General features: G+C 43.2%; 1 protein-coding gene across 13 annotated transcripts in view; it reads right to left on the bottom strand.

Annotated features, from left to right (window-relative positions):
• KALRN (kalirin RhoGEF kinase) overlaps positions 1-26,167 on the bottom strand; it is a 707,465-nt gene that overhangs the window by 59,655 nt on the left and 621,643 nt on the right. For all 13 annotated transcript variants that reach the window (XM_030942180.1, XM_030942185.1, XM_030942189.1 and 10 more), the window contains 8 exons: positions 12,439-12,569; positions 8,018-8,084; positions 6,479-6,582; positions 6,227-6,296; positions 5,508-5,594; positions 4,567-4,659; positions 3,047-3,097; positions 2,095-2,172 (listed from right to left, as the gene is read on the bottom strand). In XM_030942180.1, the coding sequence (XP_030798040.1) occupies positions 2,095-2,172; positions 3,047-3,097; positions 4,567-4,659; positions 5,508-5,594; positions 6,227-6,296; positions 6,479-6,582; positions 8,018-8,084; positions 12,439-12,569 (681 nt within the window). The remainder of the gene's footprint in view (positions 1-2,094; positions 2,173-3,046; positions 3,098-4,566; positions 4,660-5,507; positions 5,595-6,226; positions 6,297-6,478; positions 6,583-8,017; positions 8,085-12,438; positions 12,570-26,167) is intronic.

The following is a 26,167-nucleotide window of genomic DNA, read 5'->3' as shown; positions in this document are numbered from 1 at the left end:
CTGCCGTTCCCAGTTAGCTGAAGGAATGCCAAAAGCAGGTTCTGGTGGCTTGACAAAAACAGGAGAGAGCAGTGCTTAACTTAAAAGCTTGATTCCGTGCTTGTGTGTGCCCTTACATGGACGCACACACACGCACATGCACATGTACAACATAGCTCCTATGAAGTTTAACTTGGGGCAGACAGCACAATCAGATGCCACTCCTCCTGCCAGTGGTCACTTCCTCCAGAGACCCAGAGAAGCAGTTAGTCTCCTGTTCAGAAAACAAGGGGTCTTCAAGGTTGAAGAGCAAAAGGGATCTCTTGGTTTGTTCAGTATAGCCTCCGACCTGATGTAATGCCAAGGGAAAAAGTATAAAACTCCACCCAGTATGACTGAAGAAAAATGGTTAAGAACTCAGTGTGTATCTGCCGAGTAACCCTGCTTATACTAATGCCTCCGGCCTGCTTTGGAAGATCAAGAGCTTATGAAAAACGCACAGCAAAGAAAACCATCCACATAGTTCCTGTCACAGCAAAGCATGAAAACCAGACAGGGACACATGGGATGGGCTGGAAGGGCAAGCAGGAGAAGAGAATTTGGCTCAAGAATGTCATGAATCCAATGCATGAACCCAAACTTAAATACACTATCCCCTAAATTACTCATACAGTGGTATGAGTATGAGTCAACTATATATCTGTCTTGTATCTATTCCATTCCAGTGTAGCCAGAAAAAAAACAAGCCATTTATTTCTTAGTTATCTCAAATTCTAGGAATCCATTTGCCCCAAAAAAGGAATAATGAAAGCTTAGGTTTCGGACCGCTGGGAAATAGAAGATACACATCTTTCTCTAAAGGGATCAATAACTACTAGGTACCAATCAATAATTGTGTCAGTTCCAATTTTATCATATTAATCTTAAAAACATATTATGTGTGGCTAATTTATTAGGTTTGGATATACATTAATAACAGTCAGTTATTCAGTTTAAATTAGAAAGTCAATTTGCTCTTCAAAGGTCCACTGTTATGGGCTGAATTGTGTTTTCTCTCCTTCCATGCCCCTCATCAATTCCTATGTTGAAGTCCTAGCCCCTAAAGTGCCAGAATGTCAGCATGTCACCTTAGTGGGAAATGGGGTCTTTACAGAGGCAATCAAGTTAAAGTGAAGAGTCATGCAAGTGAGCCCTAATAGAATATGATTGATGTGCTTATTAAAAAAAAAAAAAAAAAAAGGAAACATTGGGAGCGGTGGCTCATGCCTGTAATCCCAGCACTTTGGAAGGCTGAGGCAGGGGATCACCTGAGGTCAGTTCAAGACCAGCCTGACCAACATGGAGAAACCCTGTCTCTACTAAAAACACAAAAAATTAGGCAGGTGTGGTAGCGCACGCCTGTAATCCTGGCTACTTGGGAAGCTGAGGCAGGAGAATCGCTTGAACCCGGAAGGCAGAGGTTGTGTCGCCATTGCACTCCAGCCTGGGCAACAACAGCAAAACTCTATCTCAAAAAAAAAAAAAGAACTCTGGGTCTTTCCAATCTCCTTGGAATTTTGACTTTGGTTTGGCCAAATGCTCTGTAACTTCTTATGACCTCCCTACTGCTCGACTTCCTAAAGAGATGCAACTTCCAGGACTGTGAACCAGAGAGGCCCAGGCATGAAGGCATAGTGGTGAGTGAATGAAGGAGGCAGAGGCAGGACACAGGGCTTCGGAGGGAGGAAGCCGCAACAGCTTGGACTCCTACTGTCCTGGAGAGAGTGGGCTTAGACGCATTCTTTTTTTTTTTTTTTTTTTTTTTTTTTGAGACGGACTGTCGCTCTGTCGCCCAGGCTGGAGTACAGTGGCTGGATCTCAGCTCACTGCAAGCTCCGCCTCCCGGGTTTACGCCATTCTCCTGCCTCAGCCTCCAGAGTAGCTGGGACTACAGGCGCCCGCCACCTCGCCCAGCTAGTTTTTTGTATTTTTAGTAGAGACGGGGTTTCACTGTGTTAGCCAGGATGGTCTCGATCTCCTGACCTCGTGATCTGCCCGTCTCGGCCTCCCAAAGTGCTGGGATTACAGGCTTGAGCCACCGCGCCCGGCCGCTTAGACGCATTCTTAAAGACTCACCTCGAAGCCCTGCAGACGTCCTAGATTCATCATGTCATTGCAACGTTTGGGAACAAGGCACATTAACTCCACTGCTTTCTGTGGGAAAGAACAATCGTCACTCAGAAGGGGGAACAGCACTCAGGCAGGAAGCTCTTGGTAATTCAGTGCTGGAAAACAGGGACTTCATCTCTGGTGGCTCCTTTATTCTAGGAAGGGACGCTGGTTCCTGCTGTCTACTCAGAGAGTATGGGGCTTTCTGTTCCAGAGAGGGGGTGTTGGTCCTCAGCACAGGGGCTCCATGTCAGTCACTGAGCATATGTTGGGGGAATATTACTCAGCTCCTCCTTTCCCTACCTTCCTGTTTTTGTTCATCAAGTCCCTTGCCTTCTCAGATTTTTCTTTCTTCTCTCTGTTGCTTCCTGGCTGCCCAGGCAACAGCTTAGCCTGGCTTGTGAGCCACTAGAGGTCTTAAACTAAAATAATCTGTCAGAATGGTCTGTAACCTCTCTGGCTTAAAATAATCCCATGGTAACATTGTCTCAAAGGACTTCACTTGGAAGTAGTCTGCAGGGTTTGGATAGGGAGGTGAAAATGGAATACTTTATATGTTTGACTCAAATAATACTTGCCTTCACGAATAAAATTGCATACTGAGGCTTTTGTGCAACTTACATCTAATCTCTGAAGGATATTAAGGGGCTACCCTTTCCTACTATGTGTCACCAGGAACCTAAAGAACAGTGGGGCTAAGCTGTAGTCCACCCCAGGACAGATGTTATCGAGCTCTAGGAAACACTGTGTTAACACTTGCCATTCCTCAAGCAGGTACAAAGCTGTTTGCAAGAGCCTCTTACTGTCTGAGAGGGGTGCACCTGGATCCATGGTCTTCCTGAGACAATCTTTTCCCCTCTAGAGAGAGATAACCAATATGGCCCCTAAGAACAGCAAGCATTACAAGCAGAAAACTCACCTCGATATCTGAGCACTCCAAACCAGCCTTCTCACTGTATCTCAGGAAGTCCTAACAAGTAGGGGAAGCAGGGGAGTGTGGGAAAGGGTAAAATTAGTAAAACAGCAGGGAAACAACTTATCATAAAAATACAATAACACCCTGGAGACTTTCCTTCCAAGCAGAGGTGCAATGGTTTCGAGTAGCTGAGAAATGAAATTATGAGTCATGTAAGATGTAATAACAGAGAGAACTCCCAGAATATTCAAAATTTCTTTTTCTTTTTTCTTTTCTTTTCTTACTTTCTTTTTTCTTTTCTTTTCTTTTTTTTTTTTTTGAGACAGAGTCTCACTCTTTTGCCCGGGCTGGAGTGCAGTGGTGCGATTTCAGCTCACTGTAACCTCTGCCTCCCAGGTTCAAGCAATTCTCCTGCCTCAGCTTTTTGAGTAGCTGGGATTATAGGCGAGTGCCACTACACCCAGCTAATTTTTGTATTTTTGGTAGAGACGGGTTTTTGCCATGTTGGTCAGGTTGGTCTCGAACTCTGACCTCAGGTGATCCACCTGCCTCGGTCTCCCTAAGTGCTGGCATTACAGATGTGAGCAACTGCACCCAGCCTCAAAATTTCAAAGCTATTGGAGAAGGAAGAGTGAGAGGGAGGGAAGACGGAAGGAAAGGGGGATTATGACAAGAAAGGAGAGAAAGGAAAGTTAAGTCTCTCTTTCCTATTTAGCCTCCGAGTTCCATAAGATGAATCAAGTTAATCCATTGTTTAAAATATAATTAGGCTGGGCACAGTGGCTCATGCCTGTAATCTCAACACTTTGGGAGGCCGAGGTGGGAGGATTGCTTGAGGCCAGGAGTTGGAGACCAGCCTGGGCAACATAGTGAGACCCTGTCTCTATGAAAAAATAAAAAATTAGCCAGGCATGATGGCATGCACCTGTTGTCCTAGCTACTTGCAAGGCTGAGAAGGGAGGATCGCTTGAGCTCAGGCATTTGAGGCTGCAGTGAGCTATGATGGTGCCACTGCACTGCAGCCTGGGTGACAGAGTGAGACCCTGCCTCAAATATAAATAAATATATATAATATTTGATATATATTGATTATATATAAAATATATTGATTTTATATATAAAAAATATATATAAAATCAAATTTTAGGTATTACTAATCTAAGGTTCCTAAGCCTTGCCTTTCCCTTTCTTTCTCCCTTGTAGTTCACTCTGATTTTATATTCTTATTATTTTTTCAAGGTATCAATTCAATGATTGAGACAAAGTAAGAATGTGAATTGAAAAAGGAGAATCAAGTAACAATCCACCTTAAGGGCAGGAAGAACAGTCATGCAGTTTATCTGGGGGCAAAGCTGATGGAGTAACCAGCAGTCAGATAAAAGTTCCCACGTACCTACCACCCCTCCCACAGTTCACAGTCCTTTGGGACAATGTGCTGGAGGCAGAATGCCTAACGCTACGCTAACCTGCTCTGAGCCTGAGGGACCCTTCCCCAGCCCTGACCCAGGCTCCCAGCTTCTTACCTTGAGGAGCAACTGGTATTTTGTTATTCTCTGAATGGGCTTGATGAGGAAGTCACTCAGTGTCAGCCTCTGATTTATCTCCTGTTTTACCTCCTGAAACACAGGCAGCAATATTAGAAGAAAAAGGAGCTGAAGAACTGGGGTGCTCCGAATCAGGGTTCAAAGGCATAGAAGACAGGTCTGCATGTTTTCCAATGAAGCTGAAGAATCTTTAAGCAATGTGAGAGGTAAAATTGCCCAGAGGACTGTTCACTTGTTATGAACAACACGTAACACACATCACCACTGGCTTCTTGCCTTCCTCCCATGCTTTTACAGTGAGTACTTCCACACCTTGGTCTTCACCCCAGTCCTGGGAGACAAGTTGGAGGGGCTTTATCCTCTCCACTGCTTCAGGGCAAAGGCAGGGAAAAGGGGCTTCTCCTTGACACACAAGCCTATGGAGCAGGGCCCTAAACTTAGATCTCCCAACACTCAGCTGAGTGCTCTTTCTAAGTGATGGTGCTGCCTTTCTCCCCACAAAATCAATCCTCCCAGGCTAGGCCAAGCAGAGACTAGGAAGTGGCTGCAAACCCTTCAACCAACAGAAGGCTCCTCAGTAAGTGGTCCCTGGGGGACTGGTGGGTACAATCTGCTCCAGGGTCACTTAAGAAGAACTGGAGCTTCTTAAACTGTCTGTGTGTTCAGGCTTATTCTGCAAATAGGGGCTTCTCAAATCAGAACCCAGACTGGGCCACCTCAGCTCCTCTCAAGTGAAGGTGCTTATGAGAATTTAGCTAAGAAGTTGCTTTCTCCGTTGTGGCAGCTATTCCTGCCATGAAGGGGTCAACAGTGCTGTGTGGGGGTCACCTATGGATGGATGATGTCTGGTATTTCTGAAAGTGGCTGTCTTGGCCTGAGTTTTCCTCCCATCCCAGTTCAGCAAAGCCTGCACAGCTTACCTCAAAGTAGGTGTCATACTCAGCAACGATGTACTCTGAGCGCGGCTTATTCTGACAATACCACACGTAGATATGTAGTTTCCGTTCCTGAAAGAACAGAGAGAGACATGCGGACAGTCAGCCATCTTGTGCCTTTTGTTCAATCTCAGAGTGCCGTGCTGGCCTCCACGTGAACGAAGGACAAAGGCACACCTGGGGAGGCACCAAGGCAGCTGAATCTCAGGGATATAAATGTGGTGGGCAAGAGCCACTTTCCAAATCGCCATGGTGGTCAAAAAAACAAACAAAAAAACTCAGAGAGGGCTGAGAAGGAAAGTCAGTCAAGGAAGAGCAGAAGAGAAGAAATTTTATTTACTTTTCTTCTGAGACAGCGTCTCGCTCTGTCACTCAGGCTGGAGTGCAGGGTGGGGCCATCATGGCTCACTGCAGTCTTGACCTCCCGGGCTCAAGCGATCATCTTGCCTCAGCCCCCCAACAAGTGGCTAGGACTATAGGCATGTGCCACCAATCCTGGTTAATTTTTAAATTCTTTGTAGAGATGGGGGCCTCGCTATGTTGCCCAGGCTGGTCTCAATTCCTGGGCTCAAGCAATCCTCCCACCTTGGCCTCTTGAAGTGTTGGAATTACAGGTGTGAGCCACTGTGCCTGGCCAGGATTTTAAAATGAATATAAATGAGCCTAGTGAAGGAGTTGGGGAGGAGGTAATGGGAGACACTCACATGCTTAATAAAGAGCTGTGCCAATCTGTCTTGCTCCTGGATACACTTTTCCAGTTCCGCCAGGAAAAAACTAAAAGGAGAAAGGGGATAAGAGAAGGAAGCCACATTATTCAGAACTGTATTATTTCTCAATAATAAGATGAGTGACAGAAGACTCCCCCCTAAGCCCTACCCCTTGAGTCAGACGCAGGAAGAGGACGCAAGTCCTGGGTTCCCAGGACACTGGATCCTCGGGGCAGCGTTAACACTTACTCCTTATGCCAGTCATAAATCTGATGAATATTTCCAAACACGATTTTGTCCTTTCCTCGCATATCCTCAGGGACACCCTTTTCTTCTATTCTCTTCATGAAGCCCTGCAGCAGCAAAGGCAATTGTTACTAGCAATATTTTCAGAGGAAAGCTTTCTGGGCCGTGCCACACACCACAGCACCCCTGCGAGCCCACACTCTCTGCGTGAGTTTGAGGACAAATGCTTCTATGGTTTCTCACTATTCAACCAGGTCTTTTACGCCCGGTGCAGAGCAAAGGACAAAACTTTTATGAGTTTCAGGATCCCCTTCTTTGTCTCCAGTCCCCTTAAGCAGAGCACAGAAGAAAACAATAAGCTGTCCCTCCTCCTTCTCCCAATCCAAGTTAATCAGGTCTGTAAAGGCTCAGAATTAGATACATCTGGCCTAGAAGTAAGTCTTAATATGCTAATACTTTATAGTCTATAAAATGCGATCATACAGAATTTCATTTTTGGTTTAACATCAGGTTTGGAGGTTGGACAGGTAGCATTATCTCCATCTGACAGACAAGAAAACCCAGGCACCCGGGTGTTGGAAGACTTGTCCCATAATCGCACCGATGATGTCTGAGTTCCCTGCAGTTCAGCCTCCCAGTCTCCAGATTCCCTCGTCCTCTACTCCTGGGCTGGACTGCGTATGGAAGCTGCTGTACCTCTTCCACCCCGCCAGCCCCACAAAAAGACAAGAATAACTTTTCATAAGTTAAAATTTAGGTCTTCTATGTGCCTGGTTAATCTGTTTATCCAAGGTTCACGTAAGCAAATACAAAACCCTAAGTCAGCAGATTTCACAGGATGGGGACTCAGGCCAAACGTAAGGAAGCAGCAGGCAATGTAGGCATATACTTTTTAGACTTCATGTTCTTTCAAGATGATTAACAATAGGGCTCTAAGTCACTCAAATTAGCCATTTATTTTCTCAGGTTTTTTTTTCATCCAAGTGTCTAAGTTCCTCGTAAGTGAATCCCTACAGAGCTAGAGTTGTTTAATTTACTACCAAGTTGACCCTTAACTGTGGACCTGTCAACCTTGCTCATTGGTGGGTTTTCCTTTTATCTGTGTTTTTGCTAGCTATCACACGTATCCTTAAAATCTGTGGAAGTGTATAAGCCCTAAGATTCCACTAAGAATGACCTGTTTTATGCCTGTGTGGCTCATAGCTCTGAAGAATATATGTCCACATAATTAAACATCAAAGAAAAGCTCTTAAGACAATAGCTTGGTCACCTAAAACAAAGTGGAATGAGTTCCACTCTAATCAAGAGGCTCCCCGAAATGCTATAACATTTGGGCCCCTACCTCCCTCTAAATAGCTTATTTCAAGGGGAAAAGAAAAATATTGCCTACATATTCTACTTATTACCATTTTTATTTTCATTTCTGCAAGTGCTCAGACAGTAAAGTACATGTAACCATCAGAGTAAAACACCTTGGCCTAGGTAGGGTCCAATGTGCTCCTGGTTGGGTGACCACAGACCCACCTGGAACCCTCTACTTACCTCCACCACAATCCCCAGATCCTTGACATAGTCTTTCTCTGTCTGTACCAGCTCATTCAGGACAAACCTGAGCAGGAGATTAAGAACAATGAGTGTTCCTCTTCATTGTTAAGCCAAAAATCTTCACTTAAGTTCACAGAAAAGTTACTTTGGCACCTTTATGACAAGACCCCCTAAAACACCCACATTTATCTCCTGGGGAAAATGTTTACGGATGCTTTCCCTACAGGAGGCCCTACTGAAGGGCTGAGGACACCAAGGTCAGAAAGGACGTCCCCAGGTGACATACATTAGTCACACAAAAAACGCCGCTCGGCACCTAGCATTCTTCTTTCTATTTTTCACGTGTTTCTCCCTCACCTACAGCTGAACAATTATATAGACAGAGGGCAGAAAGAATGACAACCATTTTGGCAAAACTGAGTTCTGAAAGCTTTGAGGCCAGGGTCGGCAGGGGATAAAGATGAGACTTTTCTTCCTTCATTTCAGCTCCATTCTTCACTTAACAAGAGGAGAAAGACAATTTGATTACCAACCTGTAAGTCCTCCAAGACATGGATAGATACCAAGTGAAGCTTTTAAGATATGAAAGTTGCAATTATTCAGATAGGTATCCATGGTAACTGGCCTAGAAGATCCCCAGTCAAGGCCAGAAAGATGGACTGCAGACACACCAACATCATACCTTTAATGCATCCCTACCTTCTCCAGGATGCAGGATTTAACAATTACAAGGACATTTGCTCTCTTGGTTTCTTTCTTGTTAATTCTTTCTACCACTTACTATGTGCCACTTCCTTCATGTGGGTTTTCCCATGCTTATAATAAGGTAGCTATTGTAAAGCCTATTTTATATAAATGAAAATGCAGAGACAGAAAGATTAGGTAGCCTGACCATGATTATAAAGTGAGTAGCAGAGTCAGGATTTGAACCCAGTTGTGTAAGAGTCCAAAGACCATGCTCTTTCCCAGCAGCCCACTGCCTGGTAAACTACTCTGACTGGCTCTTGGGAGTCCCTGAAGCCTCAAACCCAAACACTCTTTCTGTCTTTTGTCCAGATGCCAAAGAGCTTTACATAAAATGCTAATAGTTTTGCACAGGGGCAGGGTGGTGCTGTGCAACCTGCTGGAGTCAAACTCTTCCAATCTGATTGGAACGAGTTTTGCTGGGGACCACACAATTGCATTTTGGGCCCAAGTAGCAGAAGGGATAAAGTTTTGAGATGTCAAAGTGGGACCCCAGCACAAGGGTGGTAACCATTTTGAACCCAGGAAGCAATTCATCTGAAATTCTTGCTCCGTATAGCCCCAGAAGCCACCACATTCCTGGGGCGGGGGCCTCTGGGCAATAGGGAGGAAGCAGAGGAACACACGCTTCTTTATCAGTGCACCCAGCATTTCCAACAGCTCCCTCTCCAGCACAGACAATCGTGTGTTTTAGGCCACAGGAAGGAACTGGCAAGGCCAAATAAAAGCATTTAAATATATCTTTACCATGGCCCAAGTTACTGCCTAGTAGAAAGTGGCAAAAGAAAACCCACAGGAAAGTTAGAGTGGGAATGTGGGGCTGGGAGGGCCCTCTGGAGATGAAGTCCAGCTCTCTGTCTCCAAGCGATATTTTTATCCTAAGCTATTTGCTGACAGATGAGGACTATCTTTGGCTTCTCAGCCTCTAGAGAAGGGAACTGTATTAGGTGCTGCTAGTGGACCTGTCATCTCTTCCCTTGAAGGGTTAATGAAGTACCTGGGGAGACCATGACGTATTAAAAGACATTCTGAAAAGTGACATCAGGGATTTAAATTGCAGGCATCGCAAGGCAGTGCACAATTAATTGCCAAATGAACTGACAACAAGGCATGTTTTTCATGATAAGTTCTTATTAGTAGAAGTTATTTACAAACAAATGTTATTCTTTGGTCCAACGAAAATTATTTCAGCTACAGGTTAGAACCACTTCTAACCTCCTTTCACAGGGATAGGGAATGGCTGGTCTTCTATAGAAAATCTCTTAGATTCATTGCACCGGCTGTTCTCTCTCTTGAGAACACTTTTTCTCTATGGCTAATTCCTTACCTCCCCCAGTCATTGTGCAAATGCCAGGGCCATTTAAAATTGCAACATGGCCTCATTTTTTCTCTGGATCTCCCTTACACTGCTCTATTTTTTTTTCTTTTTCTTGTTTCCAACATACTACATAATTTATTTTGTTTATTGTCTGATTTCTCCCACTAGAATTTAAACTTGCCATGAGAGCAAAGACTTTTGTTGTTATTATTTGTCTTATTCAGTGATGTATCCCACTGATGGTATATAACTGGTGTTAGACCGGTATTTGTTGAATGAATGACTAAAACTTGAAGACAAGTAACTCCATTCTCAACTTTTTTCTTCTCCTGGACAAATGACTATTTGTGTTCATCTTTTCTCCATGGAGCTCTCATTTAACCCTTTGATGCCCTGCTGCCATCTTCTGGATTGAGTCTTGGTTCGCTACACCCCTCAGCCTCTGGCCCCACATATGGTTAACAGTGAAACACCTCTACACCACCCTTTCATCATGACCATAAAGTCCAGCAGGATAGAACAAGGATGAGATATAGTAAGAGGAATGAGATACTCTAACAGCTGTATTTCCAGGATAGCTCAGGATGTGAAGAGGTGTGGATTTTGGCAAGAATGAGAAGAGGGAGAAGAGATGAGTGAAGTGGGCAAAAGAGACAGCAAACTTTTGTGGCCTGTTGTATCTGGACAATGGCTTAAATGACTGCTCAAAGGCCAGTTCAACCTACATGCTCAGAGTAGTGACTGGCTTTGCCCAGGGTCACCTGCCACCTCAGAGGTCACCTTCTTGACTTAAGCTTTGCTTTGGCTTGACAAAGGACTAAGACATCAGCTCCAACATGACCTCACCTGTGTAACAACAACCTGAGAAGCTAAGGAGACTCAGCTTTGTGCAAGTCCTAGGAAATTTCCCTTTGGGGATGGCATTTCTCAACCTCTATCCCATTTACCAACTTCTTCGGGTTCCCCTTGAGTACTCACAAAGCTGAGTGGGTAAATATGGAATTACAGGATTTACATGCTACTTGTTCATCTCCACTAAGAAGTGATATGATAGCCCTGCTTTCACACCAGGCCTTCACTGTGATGTTCTCACTTTTGTTTCCTAGGAAACAAAAACTCATAAATAGACACTTCGTACATTTCCAGGTAACAGAAGGACCTGTGGCCTCACTTATTTTTGCTAGTTTTCCTGTCTGTGGCCAGGCTAAAGGAGTGATGAATTTGAGAGAGAGAGGCAGGCTAATTAACAACAGGGAGGGACCCTTCACACCTGCTTCCCCAATTCTTGCTACTGCTGAGCTATGTCTAAGACTCATCAGCAGCTCTGCTTCCAACATAGAGCCAAACCCTAAACAAGAAAACAAAAGTTGGCCAAGTGCGGTGGATCCTGCCTGCAATCCCAGCACTTTGGGAGGCTGAGGCAGGAGGATTACTTGAACCTAGGAGTTCCAGACCAGCCAGGGCAACAAAGCGAGACTCCATCTCTGCAGAAAATAAAATAATTAGCCAGGTATGGTGGTGCATACCTGTAGTCCCAGCTACCTGGGAGGCTGAGGCGAGAGGATCCCTTGAGCCCAAGAGGTCAAGGCTGCAGTGAGCTATGATCATGCCACTGCACTTTAGTCTGGGTGACCAAGCAAGACCTTGTCTCAAAAAAAAAAAAAAAAAAAAAAGAAAGAAAGTTTTGGAGGAGTTCTGCTTTTGCACTAGTGGTATCTGGTATATTCTTGATCAGTTCAAATAATAGATTGACTTCATATCAACATAGATAACTCTTGCATAACATGGGATTGTTCTGCACTATGAATTATATTTTACCACTAACTATTCAAAGTGGAGAAGAAGTTCTCTTGGAACTAATCCCAGAAACAGATGCAAAATTAAAACCTTTGGAGAAGGAGTAGAGACGGGACCTGCTTGGTGGTACAACAGCTCCTTCCTCTACATATAATTTTCCTACATTTGGGGAAATGTTTTCTTAGGTGACCACTATCAGACTTTCTGCCACGGTCAGAGATTCTCTGATTCTATAGGCCCTCAGTAACAGTCTCATAGTTTCCTCAACTTTGCCATTTTCCTTTTATCACCTTGTTTCAAATTTCTAACAGACCTATAACCACACTTTGTCAGTAATAGCTGCTATCTCACAGAATATACTTCAGCCTAATCTTCAATCAAGTCAGTGCCGAAGTGGCTCAATGTTTATCAGTGCTACGCTGCACAGATCTGACTCTTAGAATGAATGATGTCAGTGGAAACAGCGTGGGGAACCCCTCTCGAATTCTCCCCAACCTCTGCCCATTGTCCACCACACTCACATATGCACCACAGGGAGAAATCTGGGGAAGCCACTTACATCCTGCCTCTCAGGGCCTTGGCTTTCTGTTCTTCTTCTGGGTTTCTAGGAGGTGTGGGTGGGGCCATCCCCTCATTCAGGCAGCCCGCAGGGTCTTTCAAGCTCCCCCGGTATGAGCCTCCTTCTAGACTCTGAAAAGAAAGAATAAACAGCCTTAGAAAAGTGTACTTTGAAAAGTCATTTGGAATCCCTGTGTCCTCCCAGCCTAGCCAGAGACAACATGGAAAATCAGTAGCCAAGGCTGTTCTCACCAAACCACCGTGAAGCACTGGGAGACCAGAGACTTTATCCTCCTACAGCAGGGAGCCCAGAGCTGCCCCCTTCTCAGGCAGCCAGGATGTAACTTGGCATCTATGTGCTGCCAATTTCTCAGACATAATGACATTGTCAAAGTGACTATCTCTAGGTAAGAGCTCCAGAGGTAATGCTAACGATTGCAATTCTATACCAAATATGCAGTTACAAAAAACAAGTGAAAAGGGCGAATGTGGTACCACAGAGGGAACTAAGGGTAAAAGAACCTAAATTTGAATCCCAGATCTGCTAGTTACTGAATGATTTATGTGAGATAGCTAACATTGTTCCATGCTTCAGTTTTTCTCAGTTTTCAAATTAAATCTTCCCTCTCTGCAGATTTCTAAGGAATAGGCAGAGATAATAGCTGTACAACCCCTTTGAAAAGTTAAAAATGTCCTATGATGATGAGGTTTTCCCCGTCCCCATGGATGGAACTATTAACAATAAAAATACTCAAAATGGAGTCAATCTTAACACCTTTACAAGTGTCCTGGAAGAAGGATTACACAGTGACATTTAGCATTTCATTATGTAAATTGGCAGGAGTAGTGTGGATACACAGTAAGGCTGGAGAGTCAGGTCAAGTTGGGCAACTGTAAAACAAATAATGGGAGACTAATCTAAGGCTATTCTTTATTATTATTATTATTATATTATTATTATTATTATTTTAGAGACAGGGTCTCACTATGTTGCCCAGGCTGGTCTTGAACTCCTGGGCTCAAGTGATCCTTCCGCTTCAGTGTCCCAAAGTGTTGGGATTACAAGCATGAGCCAATGCACCCAGCCAGAATATCTATCTATCTATCTATCTATCTATCTATCTATCTATCTATCTATCTGTCTGTCTGTCTGTCTGTCCGTCCGTCCGTCCGTCCGTCCGTCCGTCCGTCCGTCCATCCATCCATCCATCCATCTTTCTGAGACAGGGTCTCACTCTATTGCCGAGGCTGGAGTGCAGTGGTACAATCACGGCTCCCTGCAGCCTTGGCCTCCCAAGCTCAAGCAGTCCTCTCACCTCAGTCTCCTGAATAGCTGGGACAGGCATGTACCACCACATCCAGCTAATCTTTTTTTTTTTTTTTTTTTTTTTTTTTTCTGTAGAGACAGGGTCTCATTACGTTGCCCAGGATGGTCTTGAACTCCTGGGCTCAAGTGATACTCCCACCTCAGCCTCTCAAGGTGCCGGGATTACAGGTGTGAGACACCGTGCCTGGCCCTAAACTGCTCTTACAAGATGCCTGTCTAAACCAGCTACTACAGCTAACAGAAACAGTTTCATTTAGTAGTTTTTGAAAACATTAGCCCTAAGGTTAAAGTCACAAAGATTTTAAAAAATGCAGTCCAAAAAGGTAGTAGGAAGTAAAGGCTTCAGCCTGGCCTTCAGTCAGCTGCACTTGGAATATTTGTCACAATGCTCTTAGTTGCTCTATTTTAACAGAGGCTAAACAGAGGTAGAAAAGAAAGGTCCAGAGAAATAAATAAAAAAGTAATGAGGTTCCTGATGGTACATTTTATAAGAAAGATGGAGAATATAAAGATTTGAATCTGAAAAACATAACACAGCAGAGATATCAAACTTCTTCCATCCGCCCCAACCACAAATTGACAAAATGTGCCAAGGGCTAAACATGAATTTGTTACCAACACTAGAAACTGGAACTAAGAGGACAGGGCCTTCAAACTTGAGAGAGAATTTCTTTTAACTTGAGATATTGGTATTCACAGAACAAGTAATCGGCCATGGAAGTTGTTATATCCAGAGCAGCAGTATGGGCTAAAAATATGGAAAGGTCAAGAAGGGTTTAGCTCGATTTATAGATACAGGATCTGTAACCTGTTATTAAGGAAATGAGAGTGTCTGGTGCTGAGGCTTGACAACCAAGCACAGAGGCAGGCATTCCAATGACATGTCTCCTGGTGCCATCACCAGAGACAGGCTCCTGGGCAGATGGGCCCAGCTGGTGATTGATCTGATTACATGCCTTTTACTTCCCCTCTCCTTCTCCTCGTTGTCCTGTTTCAGTCTTTATTCTGCAGCCTGTTGAGCGGTAGCATGGTGACTGCAATGCCTGGGAAACAAGCCCTGGTTTATAGGTTCACTTGACTATTAGATGCTGCTGAAGTTCATTCACAGGTCCATCCCTTTGCCCTTAGAAGAAATGAATGTTTTCCTCTAGTGAATTGCTGCTCAGTGGTATCCTCTGTGCTCCTACCCCTTCCCAGGGTGACATCTCTGCCCACAGGCACTCCCATGGAGCATCCAATTTCCTGTGGTCCACTCTCAACCTTTCTACAGAACAAAGAACATCTGAGGAGCCCATTATGTCAAATGGGGAAATACTTCCATCTCCTCCTACCTGACCTGTTCTATGAGCAAAGTAGCCCAAGTTATCTCTAGGGGAGGACTTGCTGGGATGGCAACAGTGATAGAGAAGGACAAGAGAAAGAAAGAATTTGGCTAAGGCTATATGCTAGGTAGTCTGCCTAAAACAATGAGTTCGATTTTAATGCCTGTAATAATTCAAGAGTGATTGCCTCTGAAGACCTAGCTATCTATGCTAGAGCTGGGATACTGAGCCCCAGCTAAGGGCAACTACAGTTGACCTAAAATTGTCTGTTCTGCTCCTGGGAGAAAACAGGCAGTGGTGGCCAGGTTTCTGCCACAGTGAGGACTTCTGTCCCACCTGGAGCTCAGGGCACAAGTAGTCTCAGAGGACAAAGGGAAAGGTATATGGGGATAGAGCAACAAATGTTCCCATAGTCGATACAAGGATGGGGAATAGAAATGCAAATAGATTCAAATATGTGATGAAGTGTGGAGGAAGGTCATCCCCATATTTAAAATGAGCACATTTCCCGGGTGCTGGATCTGAGACCATATACTCATAACCTGCCCCTCCTCTGCGCACCTATAAACACTCTTTTCACACTCCCTGCACAGCATTCATCACATAGTATTGTAACCACTGATTTGAATTCAGGCAAATATTTATTGAATATCTACTATATGCTAAATATTTGCAAAGTGCTGGAGAAACGAGGATGAATAAGACAAGGCTCCCTGGCCTCCATAATCTAAGCCAAAATGGGTCTCTTGTAGAGAGACAGGGTGCAATGGAGGATGAACAAAAGGAGCAGGTGGCTCTCTGGTGGGGTGGAGAAGCAAAGGAAAGACTTAATGGAAGAGGCAATGCTCGAACTGAGAACGGATAAATGAGGAGAGTTTCACTGGATATGCCAACGGGAGGACATTCCAGGCACAAGCAGCATTGTGAATATAGGGTGAAAGAGCGAATGACATGGGGGCAGCCTGGGAACCTGAAAGTAGCCTGGTGTGGGCAGAGTACAGAGGGTGAGGGAAGGGGGTTGGCAAATAACTGTGTGTTCTGTGAGTCTGGGTGAGTAGGTATTAAAGGAAGAGGGAGTGAGGAGTGAAAATAGAATCCTGGAGAAGTTTGCAGGGATCAGATCATAAGGAACCTTGTCTGCATGGCATTCAGAAGTGGAGAGTTGACTGGGAATGGTGGCTCATGCCTGTAATGGCAGCAGTTTGGGAGGCTGTGGTGGGAGGATCATTTGAGTTCAGGAGTTTGAATCAAGCCTGGGTAACATAGCGAGACCCATCTTTATTAAATAAAAAATAAAAATTAAATTAAAAATAAAGAAGTAGAAACTTTACCTTCTAAGACCAATGATGGGACAGTTGTAAGCAGGGAAATAACATGTTTTAAGACTTAGAAATGTCAGTCTTAATGCTCCAAAGATATTTTCATAATTTGGGACAATGTCTCTGATGTGATAGTAAAGAGAAACAGAACTTAATCTTTAAGTAGTCTATGATTAATTATACTATTTTTAAAAGGGTCTAGAAGAAAATATATCAAAATTTCAACACTGAATATGTCTAGATGATGATTTATATTTATACTGTTGTCATTTTTCCAAATTTTTTTGAATAAGCATATATTTCTTTTATTAGTCAGAAAAGAACTATTAATTAAAAAAAAAAAATGGAAAAGAGGCCAGGCGCAGTGGCTCATGCCTGTAATCCCAACACTTTGGGAGGCCGAGGCGGACCGATAACCTGAGGTCAGGAGTTCAAGACCAGCTTGGCCAACATGGTGAAACCCCATCTCTACTAAAAATACAAAAACTAGTCAGATGTGGTGGCACAGGCCTGTAGTCCCAGCTACTCGGGAGGCTGAGGCAGGAAATCACTTGAACCTGGGAGGTAGAGGCTGCAGTGAGCCGAGATCACACCACTGTACTCCAGACTGGGTGACACAGCAAGGCTCTGTCTCAAAAAAAACAAAAAACAAAAAAACAAAAAACAAACACACATACACACACAAAAAACAGTAAAAGAAAGATCCCTCTAGCAAGAGATGTTAGACTAAAATCTGAGAGGAAATGATTGCCAACAGTCCAGGGAGGAGAGGATTTTGAGCATTAACCCTAGAGACGGCAAGCTCCATATAAGGAAAATTCTATGCTTGATTTCAAAGCCTGGTGAACAGGAGGACTCCAAGAATTTATTAAATATGCTATGTAACTCTTGGGAAGGGATCAAAGCTCATGTGATGAGACAATGGGTAAGCTGGCTGGTCCAGTACCACCTACTACACCAACCAATCACCTCTTAGTTGCTCCTCTTTGATAAAAATTTGCATATCACAACTATTAGGGTGGCTATTATGAAAAAAATAAGATATCGGGGTTCAATTCCCAGAAAGGGAGGCAGCAAAAAAAAAATAAAAAATAAAAAAAACCTAGTACATGTTGGTGGGAATGTAGATTTGTGTAGACATTGTGGAAAACAGTATGGAGGTTCCCAAATAAACTAGGAATAGAATTATCATATGACCCAATAATCCCTCTTCTGGGTATATACTTCTCTTCTGGGTAGGTAATGAAGTCAGCTTTTCTTAAAATATCTGCACCCCCATGTTCATTGCAGTATTATTTACTATAGCATGATATGGAAACACCTAAGTGTTATTGATGGACAAATGGTTAAAGAATCTGTGATACACACAGAGACAGAGAGAGAGAGAGAGAGAGAGAGAGAGAGAGAGAGAGAGAGAGAGAGAGAGAGAGAGAGAGAGAAATATTATTCAGCCTTAAAAAACAAGCAATGGGGAAAGGATTTCCTATTTAATAAATGGTGTTGGGAAAACTGGCTAGCCATATGCAGAAAACTGAAAGTGGACCCCTTCCTTACACCTTAAACAAAAATTAACTCAAGATGTATTAAATACTTAAACATTTTTAAAACCTAAAACCTAAAATCCCTAGAAGAAAACCTAGGCAATACCATGCAGGACATCGGCATGGGCAAAAACTTTATGATTAAAATACCAAAAGCAATGGCAACAAAAGTCAAAACTGACAAATGGGATCTAATTAAGCTAAAGAGCTTCTGCACAGCAAAAGAAACTATCATCAGAGTGAACAGGCAACCTAGAGAACGGGAGAAAATTTTTGCAATCTATCCATCTGACAAAGTTTTTTGTAGATCCAGAATCTACAAAAAACTTAAGCGAATTTACAAGAAACAAACAAACAACCCCATCAAAAACTGGGTGAAGGATATGAACAGACATTTCTCAAAAGAAGACATTTATGTGGCCAACATGAAAAAAAGCTCATCATCACTGGTCATTAGAGAAATGCAAATCAAAACCACAATGAGATACCATCTCACACCAGTTAGAATGGCAATCATTAAAAAGTCAGGAAACAACTGATGCTGGAGAGGATGTGAAGAAATAGGAACACTTTTACACTGTTGGTGGGAGTGCAAATTAGTTCAAACATTGTGGAAGACAGTGTAGCGATTCCTCAAGGATCTAGAACGAGGAATACCATTTGACCCAACAATCCCATTACTGGGTATATACCCAAAGGATTATAAATCATTCGATTTTAAAGACATATGCACACGTATGTTTATTGCAGCACTGTTCACAATAACAAAGACTTGGAACCAACCCAAATGCCCATCAGTGACTCACTGGATAAAGAAAATACAGCACATATACACCATGGAATACTATGCAGTCATACAAAAGGATGAGTTATTGTCCTTTGCAGGGACATGGATGAAGCTGGAAACCATCATTCTTAGCAAACTAACACAGGAACAGAAAACCAAACAATGCATGTTCTCACTCTTAAGTGGGAGTTGAACAATGAGAACACATGGACACAGGGAGGGGAACATCACAGACCGGGGCCTGTCCGGGGTTTGGAGGCTAGGGGAGGAATAGCATTAGGAGAAATACCTAATGTAGATGACAGGTTGATGGGTGCAGCAAACCACCATGACATGTGTATACCTATGTAACAAACCTGCATGTTCTGCACATGTATCCCAGAACTTAAAGTATTAAAAAAAAAAAAAAAAAAGAGATCCTGCCATTTGCCACAACACAGATGGACCTGAAGGACATTATGCTGAGTGAAATAAGCCAGATACAGAAAGAAAAATATTGCATGATCTCATTTATATGTGAAAAATTTTTTAAAAAGGTCAAAATATACACAAAAATATATACACATAGAAAATAAAACAGTAGCTACCAGCAGGGTGGAAAAGGCAACTAGGAAACGGGCATGTAGGTCAAAGGATACAAAGTAGCAAATCTGTAGCACGAACAGGTCTACAGACCTAATCTACATGAGGATTATCATTAATAAAATTGTATTTGGAATTTTTGTTAAATACATACATTTAGCTACTCTTCAGGTACTAATTTAGATTTCCACCAAAATTTTATGTAACTAATTAAAATCTAAATTTTAGCTACTCTTGTCACACATACACAAAAAAGTAACTGTGTGACATGACAGATATGTTAATTTACTTTACTACAGTAACCATTCTACTATCTATGGGTATCCCATAACATCACATTGTAAACCTCAAATATACACAATAAAATTTATGTAAAAAAATAACATATGGCTGTGGCCGGCACTTTGGGAGGCTGAAGTGGGAGGATTGCTTGAGCTCAGGTTTAATGCCAGTCTGGGCAACAAAGCAAGACTTTGTCTCTGCTAAAAATAAAAAAATTAAAACATCAGCCAGGCATGGCAGCACAAGCCCATTGTCCCACTGACTCAGGAGGTTGAGGTGAAAGGATTGCTTGAGCCCGGGGGATCAAAGCTGCAGTGAGCCGAAATCAAGCCACTGCACTCCAGTCTGGGCGACAGAGCGAGACCCTGTCTCAAAAAAAACCGAAAACAACAAAAACCTTACATAATATTCTCCGGACATAAAGCATTAGATCTAAGTCATTCCGAGGCAAACTGTTGGTGGGTATAGGGTACAATACATAGTTGAAAAGCTGAAGTCTGGATTTTCCAGGCCAGTGACATTTCAGGTTTGTAACTGGGTTAAAACAAATTTTGTGGAGGCTGGGCATGGTGGCTCACACCTGTAATCCCAGCACTTTGGGAGGTTAGTGCAGGAGAACTGCTTGAGGCCAGGAATTTGAGACCAGCCTGAGCAACACAGTGACACCCTGCCTCCACAAAACAAAAACAAAAACAAAAAAGATTGGTGGAAATCTAAACTTTTACCTTCTTACAACAGGTTGTAAGAAGACCAGCCTGACCAACATGGAGAAACTCTGTCTCTACTAAAAATACAAAATTAGCCTGGTGTGGTGGTGCATGCCTGTAATCCCAGCTACTCGGGTGGCTGAGGCAGAAGAATAGCTTGAACCCAGGAGGCAGAGGTTGCAGTGAGCCGCCATTGCACTCCAGCCTGGGCAACAAGAAATAAGAGTGAAACTCCGTCTAAAAAAAAAAAAAAAAAAAAGAACCTCGGGAATCTCTTCCACAAAAGAATGCTAGAAGAACCCAGTCCCTGGAAACACACACCTCTGCAATGGATATGGTAAGGCCATTATTTTTTCCCATCTGGATTCTGAACTTTTGCTAACTCCACCTGACTATTGACAAAACAAGTTAATTCTTCTAAAGGGGGCCAAAGCACACACACAAATACAGCTTGGCCGTGGCCATGTTCTTCCATGACCCACAAGGCTGGCCCAAGGAGATGAATGCTGTCAAAGTAGGAGAATCAGAGGGCAGGAAGTCTTGCTGAAGCAGGTAGGGCACATTCTCAGGGTGCCAGGCCACTAAGTAGACTAAACAGGAGCTCAGTCCTGGCCAGTCTCTTCTCTAAGGGCAGAGGATTATAAGCCAGGGTCCACCGGGGCCATGCTGAGCCCAGTGAACTATGCCGGTGTGTCATCCGATGATGAGCTCAGAGAGGGGCGGACCTTCCTTCTTTTCCTTCCCTTCCTTCCTTCCCTTTCCTTTCCTTCCCTTTCCTTCCCTTCCCTCCTTCCTTCCCTCCTTCCCTCCCTCTTTCCTTCCTTCCTTCCTTCCTTTCCTTCCTTCCTTCCTCCCTCCCTCCTTCCCTTCCCTTCTTCCCTTCTTCCCTTCTTCCCCTCTTCCCCTCTTCCCTCCCCTCCCCTCCCCTCCCCTCCCCTCCCCTCCCCTCCCCTTCCCTTCCTTTCCTTTCCTTTTTGTAGAGACAGAGTCTTGCTTTGTCACCCAGGCTGGAGTGCAGTGGCGCGATCTTGGCTCACTGCAACCTCCGCCTCCTGGGTTCAAGTGATTCTCATGCCTTAGCCTCCCGAGGAGCTGAGATTACAGGTGCATGCCACCTTGCCCAGCTAATTTCTTTTGTATTTTACTAGAGATGGGGTTTCATCACGTTGCCTAGGCTGGTCTTGAACTCCTGAGCTCAGGCAATCTGCCTGCCTTGGCCTCCCAAAGTGCTAGGATTATGGTGTGAGCCACTACACCCGGCCTAGGGACTTTCTTTCTAGAGTCTCGGTCTTTCATGCCAGGAAGATGGTAGAATTCTGGGGCTCCAGGACTTCAGTTTAGAGATACACTAGATTCTCAAGGCCTTGTTTCTCAAACTTAGGGAATAAAACCAAATTGTATAGACTGTTCAGCTATTGCTCTGTAACATTCATCCAACCAATATCTCGCTGGCAAATAGTAAGTTTCCATGTGCCCAGCTTCATACCAAGCTACAGGAGATAAGGATGACACAGTTTCCTTTCCCTGTCCTTCACAAGGCAGTTGAAGAGGCTAAGAATTAACCTTTGTAGATTTTTGATTATCAGTTTACAAAGCCCATTCATACCTACTCAGTTATCATCATAACCCTTTTGGGATTAGATTTGAATAGATAGAATCAGCATCACTAATAAGTGGGGTAAAAGAGAACCCCAAGTAGACTAAGTAATTTTCCCAGGACTATACAGTAAGCAGCAGAGGCAGGACTAAATCCTAGGTCTTATGATTCTTTACACACTCACTGCCAGCAGCAACAGTCCACAGGTCTAGAAAAGGCTTTATTAAAAATCACACAGTGAAAGCAGAGGGAGCCCTATTCCTGGCTTAAAGATAATACCTTAATGCAAAACCCAGAAAAAGAATGTTATTCCTATCAGGGGAGATGGGTGGGCATCCTTTCTTGATAAACAAAAGCACTGATTAAAGACTACGGCTGGTGGCAAGACCACAGAAGGGCCCATTAACGTCCAGAATGACTCATTGGTGGGTAGTGAGTCTTCAGAAGTTTTATCTGCATGCACTTCAGATAAACCCTGTCTTTGTTCCTTAACAGTAGGTCTTGTGCAGCAGAGATCCTAACTCACCGAGGCAGAAGCTTTGGTATAACAATGACCATGCAACCATAAAGCACCGGGGGCAGCTCTGGGAGATAGAAACATGGGGGATCTCATGGCCTTTGGGTGCAGCCAGGAAGCCAAATGAATTCTAATGCAGAATTTGGTGCCACGGCTTGAGCAACCAACAAAGCAGAAAGACTTTAAGGACTAAGTAAAGTCCAAGAATACCAGATGCTCCTGTAAGATGGAATTGAATTCTGTAAAGTGGAAAAACTTTATTAGTTTTTCCTCATATGGAATGAAGAAAACTCCCACCCACAAGTCTAGGTTCTGCCCTCTGGGGTAACAGAGTTAGGTGCTCTTTGCAACCTCATTCCCATGGCAGTGCTTCAATTACTAGAAGACAGCTCTTAAGTGTCTTCTCCTAACTTCTTCCCATACTTAACCTTGGTTTCCTCAACTTTCCTTCAAATTACATGGACCACATGGTCTGGTTATCTCCTCTGGGCCCCTCCAGTTTGTTCAAGAATATTGTAGAAGGTTGCATTTAGAATAGAATAATAGAATACATTGGCTGGGCATGGTGGCTCATGCTTGTAATCCCAGCACTTTGGGAGGCTGAGGTGGGTGAATCACCGTGGTTAGGAGTTTGAGACCAGCCTGGCCAACATGGTGAAACCCTGTGTCTACTAAAAATACAAAAATTAGCCAGGTGTGGTGGCGTGCCTGTAATCCCAGCTACTCAAGAGGCTGAGGCATGAGAATCACTTGAACCTGGGAGGTGGAGGTTGCAGAGAACCGAGATCATGCCACTGCACTACTCCAGCCTGGGTGACAGAGTGAGACTCTGTCTCAAAAAAAAAAAAAAAAGGAAAGAATAGAAGGCATTATTCACACACAGCTCATGATGTGTGTGGTCTGAATACCTTTGAATACTATTGCTTCTCTTGATCTGCACATTGTACTTTCGTTAACCAAGCCTGTGATAATACTCGCTATCTTAGCAGCTATCACACAGTTGTACTTAGTCAAATAAATACTCCAGAGCTTTTATGGGCTCTGGATCTTTTCTTCTTCTAAGCTGAAGAACTGATAAGGAATAGGACTAAGAGTCTTGAAGGTGAAAATACAACTTAGTGCTCTCAAGCATGGCTGAGATATTATCAACCTAGTATTGTTACATTGCTACCCTATGTGGGAAGGGAAGAAAGAGAAAGTGGTGGAAAGGACCAAGAATCAACTTTTGGTAGGAAGATTCTAAGAAACCAAACCACTGCTTCCTCTTTCCTTTCTGTGACGTGAGCTTGGTTTTACATGTTAAGCCAAAGATAGCTCTAATTCTGGGGTTACTGTAGGTCCTCAAGAGTAGTTATTGCTGGAAGAAGTTAAATCCTTCATTATGGCAAACTCACCACAGAAAGGACATTCATTCGACATTTATTGAGAGCCTATAATAAAGCCAATCAACACCAATGCCATCCCACATCCCCTCTTCTCTAGAAAATTTGCTTTGATGGGACTTTTCTATGTCTTTGCTTACATGTTTAACACCTAGCCATGTTTAACACCACATATCACACGTATTAGTGGCCCAGAGACTGTCAGCAGTGCAAAGCTTAGCAGTAGTAGTAGGCAAAAGATAATCCAATATATAAAAATAAAAATAAGTGTAAAAGACTTTTTTTTACTAATAGAGCAAAAAAAAAAAAAAAAAAAAAAACCCAGTAATATCCTAAATGACTTACCATCTAGCTAGGGAGGTAAAATGCAAATGAAGACATTAAGATATTTTAACAAATTATGCTACAGAGCTACTTAAGAGCTGTCACAGGCAGTATGTGGCTTTAATAATTACCATGGGATTACAATGGAAATTTGGCCTGGGCTGGTCAGAGGAGCCCCTGTAGAGAGATTTGAGGAGGACCCTGAATGACCATTATGCTCTAGATCAGCAAACATAAGAGGGAGAACATTCCAGAGAAGTGGGGCGATATGAACAAAAACTTGGAGGGAAGAAAGCCAAGTGTGAGTTTGAGGATAGCAGAGAAAATAATTTGTTTAGAACAGAGTTCATCAACCAAATAAATAACTAGATGCTGGAAAGGTAGGTTGGAGAACAGGCTACAAAAATATCAGAATATTAGATAAGTGTGGACTTTACATATAGGCCAGTGATTCCCAAACTTTGATTATATATCTCTGTCATTGAAAATAATTTTGCTCATGTACCCCCAAACATGTAACTTGTCTATAAATTCTGTATCTATGCTACTGTGCTATCATTATATACATAAGAAAACACATACAAAACCATTTTAAAATGATATAAAGAGGCTCTAATATTTTTTTCCCATACCCGAGTAAATTGTCTTATGTACCTGAGGGCACTCCCACATTGGAGACCACTGCTTATGCAGCCAAGAGGGAGGCAATAAGCAGTGTTTACAGAAGACTAATTTGGGGTGAAGGCAGACTGGGTAGGGAAAGGGCAGGCAATGGCTACTGCAATAGTCCAGGAATGAAGTCAGAGCCCAGGCTCAGATGGTAAAAGAAAAAACGCAAAAAAGAAAGAAAAAGGATGACTTTAAGAAAAAAATTAAATATAGCATTTGTAGAATGAAGAGTGCATATGGGTTGGTGTGGAGAGGAAGGGAGAGCAAGTGAGAAATATCAGAGAGGGGTCTTTGAAAAGTCAACGTACTGCCCACAAGATACTTAACTCCTGCTGGTAGGAAAAGGAGAGATGGCAGGAAAATGGACAACCTTCAAGAGTTTGACACTAGGTACTAAAAACAGCAGGGTTTTTTTCTTTTCTTAATTAGAAAGGAAAATTTAGCAGGAAAAAAATAAAATCATATGTCTTAAACCTTATTTATACAGGATATGCTGGGATATTTGAAAAGGGAGTTACTATAGTCAAAATTATTAGGTAGCTTTCCATAGACAGCATCCATCATTTTCCTCTAGCTCCTGGGCCAAGTGATTACTAAGACTGCCCAACAGAAGTCTGGCAGAAGCACAGACATTTATCCTAATGAGAATTGCAGGAAAAGCTAAATGGGTGATATGGATGAGAGTGAAAGAAAGGAAAATGCTTCCAGTTGTCATTCTGTGGTGATACACTTAAATGCAAAAACATGAGAGTGGAGGAACAGCTCTATCCTAATGAGCTATCCAAAAAGGGCTCTTGCACCAGCATTATGCCAAAACCCCAAACCTGCTCAGACTCATCACCTATCCCTCCAATCGGCTGATGGGTCAATGAGACAGTCACAGGCTAGACAGGCTGCCAGTGGCTTATGCTCAGGTTTTCCTCCCATGGTAGGGCTAGGCACTGGCTCTCTTAATTTATTGTGGTGAGGTATCCACACACTTTTGCCCATTCCCCTTTATAATCAGCAGTCTACTTTTGAGAGACTTTGCAAGCTGGAAGGCTACCCAAGGTCCCCCATAACATTTCCTAGTGCTATGAAAGATCCAGTCAGTGTGTTCTGGGTCTCAGCATCACAGTGCACTAGCTTCTGGGCTAACCAAATATATATATATTGCTGACTGAATGCCACTTGCCTGTGGGCCACTGGATAAGACTTGCAATGAGTTAAGTTTGTCTTGGATAGTTTTCAACTTTCATCAACGCTGCAGCCCCCAAATGATCTATTAATTCCCTATGCCCATTCCCAAACAAAGTCAGAAAGGACTCTGGGGTACAGTTTTTTAGAAACCATCATTAGCTGCAATCACATAGGAGGAATGAGGACAGGTGCAAA

The sequence above is a fragment of the Rhinopithecus roxellana genome, chromosome 1 (genome assembly GCF_007565055.1).
Source record: "Rhinopithecus roxellana isolate Shanxi Qingling chromosome 1, ASM756505v1, whole genome shotgun sequence".
NCBI lineage: Eukaryota > Metazoa > Chordata > Mammalia > Primates > Cercopithecidae > Rhinopithecus > Rhinopithecus roxellana.
Note: the sequence above shows the minus strand (reverse complement) of the source record. Positions and strands in the feature narration are given on the sequence as shown.